This window comes from Diachasmimorpha longicaudata, chromosome 7, assembly GCF_034640455.1.
Source record: "Diachasmimorpha longicaudata isolate KC_UGA_2023 chromosome 7, iyDiaLong2, whole genome shotgun sequence".
NCBI lineage: Eukaryota > Metazoa > Arthropoda > Insecta > Hymenoptera > Braconidae > Diachasmimorpha > Diachasmimorpha longicaudata.
This window is the reverse complement of record NC_087231.1, coordinates 3,626,007-3,642,896: the sequence shown is the minus strand read 5'-3', so window position 1 is coordinate 3,642,896 and position 16,890 is coordinate 3,626,007. Positions and strand designations below refer to the sequence as shown.

Here is a 16,890-nt window from a genome sequence, read left to right as displayed (position 1 = left end):
CGTCCAACATTTGTATTAACTCCCTTTGTACGTTCGTAATTTTCAAATGTTTGTTTCCAATTATTTATCCTATTTTTTTCATGAATAAGCACTCTGTTATTAAATTTTAGAAGAAACGTCATTGTCCACGAGAGCACACGTGTTCAGCTATGCAGTATCAATAAGAATAAAATAATTGAATTATTAATGGAATTAAACGGGATATACTGGAATTTAAATTGTCCGCCAGGTGTGCAGCGCCACCTAGTTACGAACGGCCAACGACGTAACACCGGCTCTCCCGATCTGAGCGGGCTCCTCTCGTCTATCCTCTCTTCGTTCCTGTTCTTCTTGTTCATGGACATGGCATATCGACGGGGGGGCTCCATATGTACTTGTTCAACTGTACAAATGATCAACTGTACAGAGAATTTTCAAACGATGAGAGCACCACTGTGCAGGGATTCAACTGTCGAGAGAAAAAACTATCAATCTCTACCTTGTCGACGCTGTTTAACCCACCCTGCGCCACCTGTACAGATGTGGCTATGCCTAGTTTTTTCTCTCAACAGTTGAATCCCTGCACAGTGGTGCTCTCACCGTTTGAAAATTCTCTGTACACTTGATCATTTGTACAGTTGAACAAGTACAAACGGAGCCCCCCTTTGGCATTAGCAGCTGTTCTGGAAACACTCACAATCTCTCACCTATTTATAATATGCTGTCCTCAGTCTCAGTGCCGCTGGGGATAACGTAAACGTGCAATTTCGTCTACTCAGTTCAGACTAACAATCGTGAAGAAAGTCCATGACAAGTGATAAAAGGCCGACAAAACCTTATAAATTTAGTGAACTGATTTATAAAACGTTGAAAAATCCGCCTCTGTAAATGACCTGTTCTGGGCTTTGGAATTAGCAGTTTATTTAATTGGTAAGTACTAACTAGAAAAAATAATTTTTTTAAAATTGCTATTACGACTGAGTTAATATTCCACTGTTTGAACAAATTTTTCTCTTCGGAAAAACAATCTTGACTTAGTTTTATTGCAAAATCAAAATTATAAAAACTGTAAAACCCCATCTGAAATTAAGTTGTTGAGAGCAAATGACTTTTGAGTGGATTTATAGCTTTATAGCTCTTCATTCTCCTGATTAATTCTCTCTGGAGCATTTGCTTGTCAAGAATCGTAGGGAATTAAATAATTCAGTTATAAGTCCTTATCCTAATCCTAAAGTTAGAAAGAAAGATCTTTAAGAGACGTTACCCTCTTTTTTAATGGAGCAATACTTGCTTTAGATTTTTAAATTCTCAGTACTCTATCTACGTATGTCATTTGCATAACGGGCATGTTTACACTAGTGTATAAAATTAAATAAAATTAATGTTACTTTTACAAATCAATAGTGCGATTGGACACACGCTATAATAACAATGGATTATTTGCAGTAAGTCACACGTGCAAACCTGGCACTTCCTATTGGCTCACGCTTAATTATACTGAAGCTTTGAACACAGAGTTTGTTGTATAATTGTCCATACCTTAATACCCAGCCCTTACTCCCTTGGGCCCCACTAAGTTTGGTTCTCTCTAAATAATATCACAGCTCAAAATTTCAAGGCCTCGTATTACACACCGAATCAATCTACCGGTGAATTAAAAATTGATGAAACTGGAAAAACTATAGACGTGTGGTAGATTTTCGTAAATTATTGTTTACGTGTTGTCAAATGAAGTTTGAAAAAAATATGGCTGACGAATCAGCGAGAGATGCAAAAACTACAGGAAATTCAAAGTACAGCCGATCCAGAAAAAGCGAAAAAACTCCAATTTAATTTATCGCAATAAGATAGAAGGACACGAATGAAATGTGTTTGCAATATTTGTTTTATTGGTGAAATCTTTAAACAAAACGTGTTCATTGCAAAAATTATGCACATGTATTAAACATTTTTTCAGAACACTTGACGAGGAAAAATCTTGAGTGTCTTTGCAAACTATTAACTACAATTGATTTTTTTTTCTTCTTAATCATATTAATCTTGACCACATTAATTAAACATGGAACTCCACACCTAGATAGTTGATTATCGGCCATCTCTGCTGCCTCCCTCGTCATGTTTCATGTTCGCGACTGAAAAAAACCCTCAAATATCACCATCAAACAATCAAATAATCTACTTGCTCTATTTTACTCTGAAAATTATTCACCCCAATACTGTAATTTCCATGTTTAAGGGCATACGGTTACTTCGACCCAACGAAAATGCAGCAATACCGATCAGAAGTCTACATAATTCACGAAGAACAGATCCTAGAGGCAATCGATCAACTACGTCGACGAAAGGCTCGTCCCGACGCTGATCGAATTTGCAACTATCTCCTCCGAAAGTTCTCAGTAGATGCCAGAGATACCATCGCTGACCTGCACCGCTTGATCGAAGCTGAGAAGGTCATTCAGGTTGATTACAAGGGAAACACCAGCTACAGGAATGCATCAAAATGGTCTCGGCTTCAACTGTACAAAAACCGTCCGGAGGGATTTGTAAAAGAGAAACTCAACTCCAACATGATGGCCTCAGCTTTTGCAGAGCTTCTCGTGGAAGAGCCGGACTATCTCGATCAAGGAGTCCCTCCGTTTCGTCTAATTGAGCAGCTCCTCGATGGTATCAGCAATCCCACATCCCGAAAAATGGTGGAGGATTTTTTAGCTAAAGAAGTATCCACTGGGAACATAACACGAATGAGTAACGGCCATTATTCATTGGTGGGAACAAGTGATGTCTCCAGCAACACGTCTCTTAAAATGGATAAGGAAGACGTAGATATTTCGGATAATAATGCCAGGAGATACTCCAGTGAGACTGGTGATTCTGGAAAAGATTCGATATACAAAGAATCACATGCGGATTTCTTTGGATTTGATGATGTAGGAAACTGTGACTCTAGAAGCGACAATACTCCCAGATCGTCTAGGCAGGCCAGTCCCAAAGATGATCATGACAAAGAGGATGGATTTGATAAGGCTGAAGAGAATACTGTAGAGAAAAAGGGGCAGGAAAAAAATAGTGAAGAGAAGGAAATAGAAAGGAAGGAGCAGGAGAAAATCGAGAAGGAGAAGGAAGTCGATGTGAGGGGGGCGGAGGGCATGAGCTGTGTGAAGAAGTCCAATAAAGGGGAACGAAAACAGAGGCTGCTGGTCAGGCCTGATGACTCGATGGACTTGGAAATTAAATTTGAGGAAGATTTTGAGGGGCGCGAGGAGAAAGAACGGAGGGGAAGACGACGTCATGATATGGAAGAACGACAAAGTGAAGAGAGGGAGGACGAGGAGACCGGGAGGAATAGTAATAACCAATCTCCAACGGGAGGGACTGTTGGAGGATTCAGGAGTGCTAGGAGGAAGGTTTGTTTATTTGTTTTAATCTCATATTTTTCATTTTTATGCGAATGAATGTGTAGTTTCAATCCGATGTGGAGGTATCGAATTTTCGTATATTTGGGGGGGGGGGGGGCTTTTGGTGTCTATAGTATCAATTTAATTTTTCATTTTGCAATTCGCGGCAAAAACAATTTTTCCTTCAGGTTTTGCTCTCATCATATCGAAGTTTTGTTTTTTTGGTCGAATGTACGTTTGAGGCTCTCATTCGAGTGGGTCAGTATTGCCAATGACATGAATTGATTCTGACAATTTTATAATGCGAAATCATGAGAGTGCGAATATGGGAACGTTTCTATGCTCGTATTTTCTTAACTATCGATCCGAAAAATATGAAGGAAGTACCATTTGTAAGGTATTTAACTCGTGGTTTATAATAAATTGTCGTTAATATATTTACCATGAATGATTCACAGGTTTATCCACATCATTTAATTTATAAATGGATGGAACGATCTAGCTCATTCAAATGCTCGTGAACCACTGTCTCAATATATTGCTCATACCCTTGACATTGTCCGCAATATAGCCGATAGGTAAATTCACGAAAATGAGACACCCAGTGATATCAATCGTAATTTTAAAATAAGAATATCTTACACATTGAATAGGGCATAGATTTTTTACATAGTGTAATTAAGGGTAATATTCTAATTGATTGTCCCCTGTGCGAGATAATCATTACAGGTAGCAAAGGGGGGAGAAATCATTTAGAGGTAGCAAAGGGGGTATTTGTCTCGTGGATAAATACTCAGTAGTGTCTGACCGAAGTCGATAATTTTTCAATTTTCTGTTAGGAAGATGATTCATCATGATTCATTGTAAATGATTGCTATCATCGTAGCTTTCTCCTAGACTTTCTAAGACACGTCATAACTAATTTTCATGTTCTGTTTGTCTCAGAGAGCAAAAAAAGTGTTTGATCCATCCGACACTAACATCCCCAAACGTAAAAGAGGAAGACAACCCCTGACGAGTAAAACTTCAGTTCAGATATCTCATGAGTATCAGGAAGGCCCTTCAAAGACCACTGCCAAGGAGGGACCTAATCGACAATGCAGTTTGTGTGCCAAGGATAAATCAGAGTCTCTCGTTGCCTGTCGTGACTGCACAGTCAGAGGTAATTGAAAAGGGCATCGAGTCCGAAAGGGGTAAATTAACTGAGTCAATATGGAGGAAATTTTTTTGTTGAAATTTATTCTACTTTCAGCTCATCCAAAGTGCATTTGGAGTCCCGAGGACCTCATTCACAAGATTGGGGGTAGTTGGCAATGTGAGAGATGCAAAACTTGCAGCGTTTGTTGTGAAACTTCCGAGACTGTAAGTAAAACTGCTTTTTAATAGACAAAGACCCTTTAAAGGTCTTTACTGCTCCCTTTTTATTAACTCTCGAATTGAGAAATTAATCTAATAAAAAATTTCGAAATAAATGTCTTCTAAATCGGGGAGCAAATGAGAAGAAATGCATTAACTTCCGTTCTTCTGTTGTCTTGAGACAAATGTCGAAATTGGGGGACGTTGACGCACACCCATTCTATACCATTTCCAGGCAAAATTACCAGATTGCAAAAATCATTTATCACAATGTTTCTATTGGAATGCAAAAATCTATATCAATTCTTACAAATTTCATATTTTTCCCGAGTTTACTTATTAACTGTTACTGATTTCAGGGGGCTTTAATTACATGCATATCATGTGACGAAGCTTATCACTATATTTGTCATACGCCACGAGTTCCTTCTTCAAAATCACACTTAAAATGGAATTGTAGTAGCTGTACTGAGAAAAGATCAGTGATGGTGCCTGCGGTGACAACTCAAGAGAAAGTGCAGTCTTCACGGCCTGAAACTCCGATTAATCCCCCCCAATTACCACCCGTTTTGAGCCCTCAAGTCTCTCCAACTAGGGGATCGATTGATCATACAGATGATCAGGTGTTTCCTCGAGAGGGAATTGATCCTACTATTCCCGATGCTTCAGATTGGACATCGGAACAGGTTTATCAATATTTTGCACGGCTTTTTCCCAAAGAAGCTGAAGTTTTCAGACTGCAGGTACGTACAATCTGATTATTCATCAAATCAATTTCAAAATTCCTTATATGAAAAGGTCCTTTCATTCTTGAACTAATACATAATGATGGCCTTGCCTCGGGCCGCCAACTTCACGCTCTTTACCATCCTGTGGCATGTGTATCGAAATATACTATTTTTTGTATAAAAGTTATTTTTAAACAAGTTTTTTTTGCGAAAATAGCAAATTGAAAAAATAAAGTATTTTTGTTTTCAAGTTTCTGTGAAGTAAAATATGCAGACGTATTCCCTAAAAAGCCGAATGTCTAAATATTTTACATTAAAAAAACTTCGTCAGAAAAACCTGCTTTGTAGAACTTTCCCTTCGTACTCAAGGGTTTCAACCTTCAAAATATGACACAATGATTCCAAGACAACCAAGTTATCGGAAAGTATCCGATAATTTTGGAGTTTTTGCGGTATTACCACGGAAGATTTTGAAAATTATAAGACCGTTTTTTCAAAAAAAAAATTGACACCTGATCACGTTGCTCAAGATTTTGTGGAATTAGCATAAAATTGAAAACGACATTTAATTGTTTTCAGGACATCGATGGACACTCTCTGCTTCTCATGAAACGTTCGGATGTTCTTATTGGACTGGACCTGCTCCTCGGGCCAGCCTTGAAAATCTACAGGCACGTGCTCAAGTTGCAAATGCGCCGTGATGATCCTCGTTTCTACTGGCTATAATCAAACTCTAGAAGTGGATTAATCTGTTGAGAAATTTTCCAGTTGTCGCTCAGTTAAACAGTTCCATTTGAGTCGCATCAGTTCCAAGACATGACTCAATTATCGGCTTTCAGTGAATTTGATGCTTGAAGTCCTAGCAGGAAAGCAAAGCAGTCAATTTCTCATAATTTACTGGATATAGAATTGTGAATAAAGTATTATTTGAAATAGAAAATAATTTTCGTTGATCAATTTTACATGTAGACTAGAATAATTAATGGCCTTTTAGCCCTTCAGACAGAACAGGAGAAGCGACAGAATAATATTTCCGCTTACTGGTATGACTGCCCTAACTTAATTATTTTTTTCCAAACATATGTGTTATTTATAAGTATTAGAATTGAGTTGAGTTGTTGCTCCACGGACGTATTGACCGTCGTCGGGTGTCCGTTCATTCTTAGTCATAAATAATTTATTTATAATGTTAATCATTGAAATTTTTGGTCAAACGATCAATATTATATATGTTCTGTGTTACCACGGAAACTTTTTCACGCTCATATTTTTGATGCACTTCAATATTTCCTAATATTTTTTATATTAATAGTCTTTTGGTTCATTTGGAACGGTAGATGTATTACCCTAGGGTTATCTTAGCACATTTTTAGTCAGAAATTTAGGACATAAATTGGAATATTTCAGTGCTTCACAATGGGCTCAGAGGCACCCAGTTTCGCGTGGATGTATCGCCCTGATTCGCTCAAACATCCATGGAAATCATCATACACTCTGGAAGGTGTTACATGTTACATGCAAAGGTGAAGACTACAATATTATAAAACACGAAAGATGGATGTAGCGCATTATGGCTGTAGTTCCCATTGAGGTAAAGAAAATTTTATTTCGAGGAAATATTTACACAATTTTTATCTTTTATTTTTATCTTTTTCGTTCCTTGGAAAGGTCGGGCTTTGTCTCTCTCGATGAAGTTTCTTATTCAATGTTCAGAATAAATTAAATGGCTATATTTATATTTATGCGAGACGTTTGGTCGTAATATTTACATAATTTTAACATGATATTACTGTTTATTTCATGATTGATATAATTTTAAATTATGGTAATTTTCTCATTAAGTACATGATGATTAAATTTGACAGTAGCTTCGGTCAAAATTATTTCATTTTAATTACATTTTCAATATTTTCAGTTATTTTTTATTACAAATAAGCAAACGGATAAAAATATTATCAAGTGCTGCCTTTTGCTGCCTCTCTTTATGTTATTTCCATTAAAATGTGGATCAATGCGTACCGCGCGGTATAATGCATATCATCAAATATCGTGTGAATGTTACACTCAATTTCATAATTTATGCGATTAAACTTGAATGCTTGTTTTGGGTAGAATTAGAAAAGTACAAAAATTACGAGATCGATGACAGCGCTGAATAATCTGCTTCTACTCAGGTGAAAATTATGTTTGCTTTGTCCATTAAAAGAGTGGTGGTTGTGAGGACGTAATTATAATTAAAAAATCAAATTCAATACTGAATTCTTCAGGTCACAATTACATCATTTGTTCCTTATTTTTTTCGTTTTTAAGAAATGTAAAAGTAGAAATGTCGTGCGTGTAACCTATTGTCAATGAAATTTACAGCGCTTTGAGTGAATAAATTCTAGTGTACTTTAGCACCATTTCAACCACAAAAAGCAGAAATACATCAGAAAGTCATCGTATGGTTCTTTCATTTTTATATATAATACATAGACTTTTTTTTTCATTAATTTTCTACTGCTCACTCTGTATAGTCTTGGAATCCCCTGATAAACATATTAAAGATATTTTACGTTGCTCAATATTGTCAGAAACCAAAGGAAATACATTGGCACAACTTCATGTTTCAATAAACAACTACCTCACTCTCTTGGATTCGGCTTCTACTATAAACTATTAAACAAAAAATATAGTGTTCCATTCTTCTTCAAGTACTTTAAAGTCTTATCACTGCTAAATATGTTAAATGCAATTATAAAGAATGTTCAATTGCTGGTAATCAAACGAAATCAGTTAAACAGAAATAATTTCGGTGATTGGCAGTGGCAATTTACATCAAATCTTTCAGCAATTAATAATTTGTGGAATGCTGGGTTTAAAAATATAGTTCGAATCAAACTTGTATAGGAATCAAATGAAAATACTGGTGTGAATTGTGTAACACATAGACAGTAACCAAATACTACTTAGATGTTCAACAACAAATAATTATAAATTTTTACCTGAAAAATTCGGAGGTGTTTTTCTGCAGAGAAAACATTCTGCAGTTGAGAATGTTGGAGAAATACTCACGGAATTTTACAGCAAATTAATGGTTATTGGTTGTACTCAATTGTTCGGAGAGATGTGCAACTGTTCGTTGTAATACAGTATGCTTTTCCTCTAACGCAGTTACCTGCAGGAATAACAGTAAAATTTAGTAAAAATGTTCGTTCAATGTCCTGACTATCGTAATTTGATGTTAATCAATTCTGTTTTTTTTATCAGAAAGAAAAATCTTGTCGGGGAATATTTTCCTGGAACCGATATTCCGAGGAGCATTTTCTAGAATCCTACAGAGGTATCTTTTTACAAATAAACGTTTTCAATGAAATGAAAATGCTATTGAGATCATTATTTAATTGAAATATGTTGTTTACGTAAAAATGTTCAAGTTTCGGAGGTAATGGAAGGAGAAGTTGTTAGGCAAATATTAAAGATGACAGCAGTCATGATCTCTCGTTTACACGCTGACATGTCAACTTGACAGTCTAGATTTTGCAGGAGGAAAAGATATTTCGAGTTCATCGACATCGGCGAAAGAAGAGAAAAATCGTTCAAAAAAATTCAAAAATCCCTTTTATCCGACAATCGTCAAGTTGTGATATGTCAAAGGACTTCCCGCTTCGTCTTGTCTCTTCCGCTGATGGCGACTCTCCGGGCACTACTTGTTACGGTAGTTACACATAATTTATAACTCCTCAAATAACGTCATTCCTGCGTAATCTTCATAATGCTCTTTCAAAATATCTAAATCCCTTTTTACTTTATAGCCGCCAAATTTATAAAGGCCGAGTGCCTTTGAGTGGTGGGCACTCGAGTTAAAATTTTTAAATATAGAATAAAGATTTTTAAATATAGAATATAGATTGAACACAATATTCGATATTCATAACATTCTAAAGATCATGACGCCGTTATCAATGAAAGAAATCAGGAGCCTGGCAATAAACTGGGTTCAATCAATTTTTATTGTTATGAGCGTTTTTCACCGCATACCTCGGAATCTAAAAGTAGACATTTTGTCATGACCTTTTGCATAATGCTTGAGTGACTCTAACAAACGTTTTAAGAATAATTTTAACATATCATTTAAATTCCGAAACATTTCTGAAAAGCGCACCAAAAGTCGACATTGACTTGACTTTGTACACCAGTTCACTACTGAAATGTGTCAAAAGAAATTATCGTTTTACAACAAGTAATTTTGTTAAGTAACGTGCACGTGGAAATAAATAAGGATTCGTAATTATTCGTAATTACAAAACAAATACATGAATTATACTCGTAACACCACAAAAAATAAACTCACTCTATCTAGTAGTTGACTGTAAAGTCGATAGGGAACGTAGGCTGGAGGGCCTGCAACGGGATAACTTGGCTCAGGTTTTTGACTCGATTCTTTCTCCTTGTCCTTATCTTTCTCTCGTTGAGGTGCCACTACGTTCTCCTGCTCCAGTTGTATCTCTGTGTCGGTGATACTGGATGGTATTGGTAGTCTTGATGCCCTCTGCTCTTTCTTTCTCTCGAGCTTTTCAGGTTTTTCGGGAGGGAAGACTTTGCGTTTCTCCATTTGATTCTGCTTCAATTCCTCCATCTGAATAAAATCAATTGAAAAAATTGTGAAATAAAGTAAGCAGGTTAATAGTTGTGGGGGGGGGGGGAAGAGAGAGAAATGTTGAGTTTTGATTCGGAGATGTGGCTTTCCACTTTTGAATTGGTTATTTCAATCAAAGTGATCAAAAATGCGCCTCCTACATTTTGTTGTCATTCGAATATGTTGATAATCAATTTTAAAATTAAAAAATTAAAAAATCCAGATTTTTTTTGCCAAAAATAATTGTTGAAGAAGGTGGATGGGGTCTCATTAATGGTGACAAAGAATTCTTACCCAGGGGGCGATCCTTCTAGATTTACGACCAATTCCATCACTGTCTTCCTCTCGAACTTGATCTACTGTGTCTAGTGTCCCATTCGTCACATTATCCTCCTGTCAAATAATTACAATTGTTTATTATTCTCTAATTGTTTGTTCTAACTTGTCTTGAATATCTGAATATTAACCATTTTGGTGCACAAATGTTTCAAAAATCTGGAAAAATGTGGGAACTTGATTTTTTGGAAGACACATGTATTTAAACACATATGTGTGGAATCTTTCAGCACCGATGCGATAAAAAAGTTTCAATTTTTGCAGATGGCCAGTTTTCAATGAATATCTCGGAATGAAACGGAGTAGATAACAAATTTTATCGCATTTTATCCATTCACTTATTTAAGATGCATTTTGTCCTGAGTTCATATCAATGAAAGGCACTCAGATTGTATGGGGAAGGGCTAACAGCCAGTGCAGAAAAAGTTATGCACTAGAAATTATATTTACAACTATTATCGATCACAGAAAAAACAACCAAAATATTTTACCAATAAGATGTGTATTCAACACAGGGCCTAATTAATAAAAACTGCCTAAAGGAGGTGGGCGGTGTTTTCGTTGAATTTGCGAGAGAATTTCTCTGGTATCCGGTAGCTTATTCGGCAAAAGGGCCCGGCGCGATACTGGGGGACCCGGGCTCGATTCCCCTGGGTTAAAGGGGAAATTTTTCTCTCCAATTTGAAGTCTCTTCAAATGACTTCTCTTCGGTTCACTTTGATTATTTTATTCTTGACTACAAGTCCACATGAGTATTCATCAGAGGGCCTGACTTGAACAATCGTATGGGCATGAGACAACGGACAATGTAGGGTCCAATATCTTGGAGTCCTGCTGGCAAGGTCATTATAACGAAATTTCATTTAAAAAGAATGAGACTCAGCATCATTCAAGAAATCTTGTGCCTTCAAATTATCGGAAAATCTCGTGATAATTTTATCTTTACCTCTGGCCCTCGACAATACACTCAACTGTCTAATCTGATGACCTGCCCGCGACTTTCTTAAAACGGAAATTTTGGTGCAAAAAATCGAAAAAATAAAACAAAAGAATGTACCGCCAGAATTCTACTTTTTTCCTTGATTTTTTTCACCCCCCTCCCCCCGTCCAATTGACACACGCGTCATCGTCGAGTCTCGCCAAGTTCAAGGGCGAATTAGTGTCCTTCTTAACATCAATGTTTCCTCATCATTTTCAAGCAATTCTTTTACTCACTAATTAATATTCTGGAATGGAACGAAAAGTGTTCGATCAAAAATTAACTTCGTCATTCACCAACTTCCACTCCATCTCTTAATTTTCGTTAATAATAAATAAAAACGTCCACGGAATGGAAAGCGCAATGAAAAAACCCAATGATTTCTCGGTGCAGAATGATTTCCAATAATTTGCGCGTTAATTAAAAATTGTCTCTCCCACAGACCGAGGGGGGGGGGGGTCGGTCAAGAATCGAAAAAATCACAAAGGTTGCTTGCAAGAGGGTCACACCCCCCTTGGGGCAGTGGGAGGAGGGTCATGGGTTGGGAGGGCGACTTGGGGGATGGGCAACTAGCATAAAGGAGGGTCCCTAGGAATATGGTCATGCTAATAACACTTGCCCATCCCTTAACTGCCCTTCGTGATGCCCGACCCTCCCCCAGTGACCTACGTGAGGTCTGACTCCCCTTCAAGTAATCCTGGTGACCCTTGCAATGGTTGACCAACTCCCTAATGACCGTCATAACCCTTCACCCTCTCCAAACGTTCTTCGCATCGTTTAACTCTTCGACAATACACTCTCGTGCCACTTAACCAACCACCTAGTGTTCCTCGTGACGTCAATTCCCCCTTGAACTTAACGGGACTTGATGTTAGTGGCTCTCTCCGTTGAGGTAACGTACTCCGATTCATTTCGCGTTTTTGGGGATTTTTCGAGGGGGAGAATGTGCCGGGATTTATATTCTCCAAAAAGATGATCCCGGTGATGGATAGCTCATTCCATACGTTTTTCATCGCGAGTTTTTCCATAAAAGTGAGATTAGAAAAATCAAGAAGAAAATAAGAATTGACAGTACATTCTAATTTTTTGCACAAAAATTTACCTTTTGGGAAAGTCGCACGTAACCCGTCGTCTTAGATCATTCAGAGTATTGTTGGGGGGAAGGAGGGGGGGGGGTGGCGATAGCTTCATCCCGTCCTTAAATAAATCTCTCTTACTAAATATTTCTAATTAATCGTTTAAAGAGCGTTGATCAAACACTACTAGAAATGACAAAAGAGATTTAATCGAATTCTACGAAGATTTCATCACATTTTACTGTATAATTTCTTCATTCATGTTCTCATGTGTGCTTCAGGTGTCTACCTCATACCGTAAGCAACTCCGAGTTACATAAAAAATGAAATAATTAAAAATAAGTGAATATACAGAGCAATTTGTACCAAACTATGAAAGATACCCCATATCATTCATGACAAATCTGCCCCATGTAATTAAATACAAAAATGTGACATATGTTTGTGTACTTTCTAAACTTGAAACACTGATGAATTGGGAATGTACGGAAATCAACTGCTTATTTACTGTACATGAAATTTGCAGGATAAAATTATTTTCTATCGAATATTTATAGGAAAATACATTACCAAAGGGGTCAATCCTGAAGAAGTAATGCCTGCAGTGAGACTTCCCCCCTGACTTCTGAAATGTTGACTGGACGGTAAGCGTCTCCGTGGTGCTTTTGCACGGGATGCAGTTAGATGAGACAATGGTGCACCCTCACCCCGCTCAACTCCATCCAACTCTTCCCCCAACCCACTCTCACATCCTTCAACACTTTCCACACTATTATCACCAGGTATCTCCACCATTCTCGTCAGATCCGATAATGCCATGCCATACTTTTGATCACCAGTTGTTATTGGGTTGTTCATCTGTGCGGACAGTGTCGAGGTTGACGATGCAGACGTTAGGGTAGAAGTAGCCGAAGAAGACACCTTTTTGGAACTTTCATTTACCACTCTAGACTCCAAGCTTTTTCGTACATTAGCCTTTTCTCCTTTTTTTCCAACGTAGGAACTCTTCAAGCTGCCTAATTTTGTTATGGACTGACCTGGTTTCTGCCAGGTGTCTTGGTTCTGTGGATTATCAGGCTTGGGGCCTATCACTGTGACAAAATTGTCTGGGAAGAGACCGATTCTGCCATTTAATTCGCCCTTCCACCAACCCTATAACAGTGGTAGGTGTATACATTACGCAAAGAAAAGAAAAGTTCCTAGTCGATTGAATAAAATTAAGAGTTTTGGCATTAAAAAATTGACTGCTTATGCAGTCCTAATAATCTACCACATTTTGTTCTATCCTCATAATCGAAAATTGTCTTCAATTGCCATTCGGTTACGAAAATGCTGAAAATCTTCATGAATTAGAACTGTACAATTAAAAAATTGTGAGAAAAATATAAAATTTTCGTAGAGTATTTTCGATTGATAATGGCAAATGAACTTACAAGACAGGAAATCAGACAATAATCATGAACTATTTCTAATAGCTGTCCATTCGCCCTTTGTCGCAGTAATTAAGAAGGGCTGTCTAATACTTTGTAATACTTTTAGAAATTTCATGTATTTCCTCATATTTTTTAAGCGACCTTTTTCAGCTTTTCATCCAATTTAGAAATAACCTAACAATAGAAAATATTCGGAATGTCTTTTTGAAGTAGATTAATCGTATGAAAAATCGCGAAATAAATTGGAGAGGTCAATGTCCCGGCTGGTCGAGTTGGCATGTAATACCCCAGATACACAAATTCCCTAACAACATTAGATGTTCACATTTCATGATCTTCTACATGATTTCCGGGCAACATTGGACGATTACGAAAATCATCGGTCACAATATTTCTAGTAAGAAGTACACAATTGTCCATTTGTTGTATTAAAGGTCAATCAATAATATTGTCAATGACTGACGAGGCGGCGGAAATTTAATGCCAGACCATCTATTCAATTAGAATATGCCATACAATAAAAATCGTCACAATTCGTGATACGTGATTGCTATCTGAAAGGTGACTGACGTTTAATCAAATTCAAGCATATTTGTAATTAAAACCAAGGTTTTTCTTACTTTATCAGGTGCATCACGTGACAGCAGTATTACTACATCCCCCTCATCCAAAGTCAATTCGTCATCATTACTAGCCTTATAAGGAAAAAGTACTCTGCATAATTCTTTAGTTTCTCTATCACTGTCGTCGGGCGTAGGAGGTGTAACGAAATTCGATGGAAACACCCCAGTGCGTCCCCTTAGTCTGCCCCTCCACCAACCTTCTTCCACTTCCCCAAGAAATTCAACAACATCCTGGGGCACCAATGCAAGTTCATCTTCATTGCATGGCTCATAACTGAATAATACTTTGCAGCATTTTCGTCCAGGGGAGCCATTTCTCAGAGTCACCTCTTCAATGTCACTCTTTGATGAAGTGTCATTGCCACCTGGAGGTGTCAAAACCTAGTAACAATAATGTCATTGTTAAATTGAATATAACGAAAACTTACCATTGAAATGTCAGATAAAATAGTTCACATTAAACTCGTACAAATTCATAAAATGAAAGAATAGAAACGAACAATTGTATATGTCAGTGTGGTGAGTCATTGTGAAATATAATAAATGAAAGAAAATCAGTTATTGAATTACCTTTACAAAATTATCAGGAAACATGCCGCATTTATCCCTGAGAGTACCTTCCCACCATCCTCCTGGCATTATTTTAATATCTTTGATAACATCTCCTTTACGTAGGGTTAACTCATCAGGCTCTTGCGCCACGTAGTTGTACTCCACAATAGCCTCCATTACTCTCACACTAATAATTTTTCTTATTAAGTAAATAGTCCAGACGGTCCAGCTTTGGTCCCAGTTACGAGGATTGTTTCACATCTCAACAAAAAATCAGAACAGTGAAAAAAGAATCGAACACATCGTGTCAGATTTTTATTTGATATTTGTATACTCAAGTATTGTTCACTTGGGACATTTTACTAATACTTCAGAGTCTAACTAGAGTTTAATCAATTTTGAAGTCGTGGCAACAAGTGTCTAGATGCAGAGATATACCAGAAATTATATAGGTACCTATTTCTTCATGGTTTCAAACATTGCACACAGAGGATTTCTTTGACAAGACTTCTAAGTATGAAAACGATCATACGATTGCGTGTTCAATCACTCATGTCTCCATGCATTGTGGTTGTTGATAAAGTGTTATGAATATCTGAGCGTTCCACTTACCGAGTACATGATAATTTTGTGCATCCTCTTGATTAAAATGTATCACTGCAAATTTATAGGCGTATCCCAAGCCGATTTGACAGTGTCTCAAATGTGTCACCGGCGCCATATTGAATTTCCCTCTTGCAATACATTGCTGGATTGGACAGCCGTAGATTCCCCCAGATCCCCCTGGCAGCCATATTGTCAATGACCCCCACCCTTTATTATATTCTGAAACAGGTTTCCAAAAGGAGTCACGGGATTCAATCAGCTGAGAATAACTAATTTTTAGATAAACTACTATTCAGAATTGTTTGTAATTTGTTAGTAGGTCATTGTAGATCGGTTTTTAACGTTTGGGAGTTGATGATTTTTTTTTTAATTGATTAATGAAAAATTTTCATGGGGTAGCGTGTGGCGCCCTGCCTCTTCTGGGGTGAGGTACTACGATGCAGCTGGGGTCACTCAAATCCCCCAGACCTGAGCCTCTACTTTAGTCAACATTGTGTGGTTAGGCACTAGCTCGGTGGATATTGCAGGGTCCTATCTCCACTGACGATCAACCAGATCCACCAGATCAATCAACCTAAGATCTCCTTTTTATACATTAACCGGATCAATCAACTTAAGGGCTGTTTTTTTATACATCAACCAAATCAACCAACTTCAGGACTCTTTTTACCCATCAACTAGATCAATCAACCGCAAAATGGTGGATTATGTAATGAGGCGATAAAAGTCATTTGACGAATGCGGGTTTACCATCCAGGCCACACATGTGATTATTATTACGAGACATAGTCGCGCGCCACCGCGCGCGATTTGGTTAATCTTAATTGTTGTGATATTTTTTATTTAAGTCACATTTGCGGTGAGCGCACCTTATTTTAACTACTGTATGAGTAGAGCAGTTGAATTATAGGGATATAAAAAGTCAATGCAATATTTAAATTCAAAATCATTATACCAAAATGATCCTGAAGTAATCGCGTATGACTTTGAACACGTCATCATTTCGTAAACATGGATTTTTAAAAATTGCTGATATATTCACAGCTGATCTATTTCCCACTTGTAGGCAACGTGCAAAATTTTAAATGTCTTGAAGTTGTAAGACGACTTGGAAAATACAGGAGTTTCGATAAGATATAGATATTTACATTTGATGAGTAACTTGTTTCATTTCCATTTTCTAACTAAGTTTTTATTTTCTACTAATTA

General features: G+C 37.2%; 2 protein-coding genes across 3 annotated transcripts; one reads left to right on the top strand and one right to left on the bottom strand.

Annotated features, from left to right (window-relative positions):
• Positions 1-675: 675 nt before the first annotated feature.
• On the top strand, positions 676-6,401 carry LOC135164587 (uncharacterized). Its single transcript, XM_064125069.1, has 6 exons — positions 676-909; positions 2,216-3,383; positions 4,320-4,536; positions 4,627-4,736; positions 5,090-5,473; positions 6,038-6,401. Exons 2-6 carry the CDS (start codon positions 2,244-2,246, stop codon positions 6,182-6,184), a joined length of 1,998 nt encoding a protein of 665 aa, XP_063981139.1. The 5' UTR covers positions 676-909; positions 2,216-2,243; the 3' UTR covers positions 6,185-6,401.
• A 643-nt stretch (positions 6,402-7,044) lies between these two features.
• Positions 7,045-15,870, bottom strand: LOC135164588 (SH3 domain-containing kinase-binding protein 1-like). Of its 2 annotated transcripts, none has more exons than XM_064125070.1 (7): positions 15,688-15,870; positions 15,094-15,336; positions 14,521-14,904; positions 13,038-13,619; positions 10,371-10,469; positions 9,792-10,076; positions 7,045-8,615 (listed from the first exon to the last, which is right to left on the bottom strand). In XM_064125070.1, the coding sequence occupies exons 2-7, from the start codon at positions 15,250-15,252 to the stop codon at positions 8,529-8,531; spliced, it is 1,596 nt and encodes a 531-aa protein (XP_063981140.1). In that variant the 5' UTR covers positions 15,253-15,336; positions 15,688-15,870; the 3' UTR covers positions 7,045-8,528. The 2 variants fall into 2 exon arrangements, with proteins under 2 accessions (XP_063981140.1, XP_063981142.1); XM_064125072.1 differs by lacking the exon at positions 15,688-15,870 and adding an exon at positions 15,532-15,663.
• Positions 15,871-16,890: the final 1,020 nt, after the last annotated feature.

Coding starts and splice junctions, on each gene's coding strand:
- LOC135164588 (XM_064125070.1), bottom strand. CDS start 15,252: ATGGAGGCTATTGTGGAGTACAACTACGTGGCGCAAGAGCCTGATGAG. Junction 10,077..10,370: donor CTAGAAGGATCGCCCCCTGG/GTAAGAATTCTT, acceptor GATTTTATTCAG/ATGGAGGAATTGAAGCAGAA. Junction 8,616..9,791: donor ACAGTCAACTACTAGATAGA/GTGAGTTTATTT, acceptor TTATTCCTGCAG/GTAACTGCGTTAGAGGAAAA.
- LOC135164587 (XM_064125069.1), top strand. CDS start 2,244: ATGCAGCAATACCGATCAGAAGTCTACATAATTCACGAAGAACAGATC. Junction 4,737..5,089: donor GTTGTGAAACTTCCGAGACT/GTAAGTAAAACT, acceptor TACTGATTTCAG/GGGGCTTTAATTACATGCAT. Junction 5,474..6,037: donor CTGAAGTTTTCAGACTGCAG/GTACGTACAATC, acceptor AATTGTTTTCAG/GACATCGATGGACACTCTCT.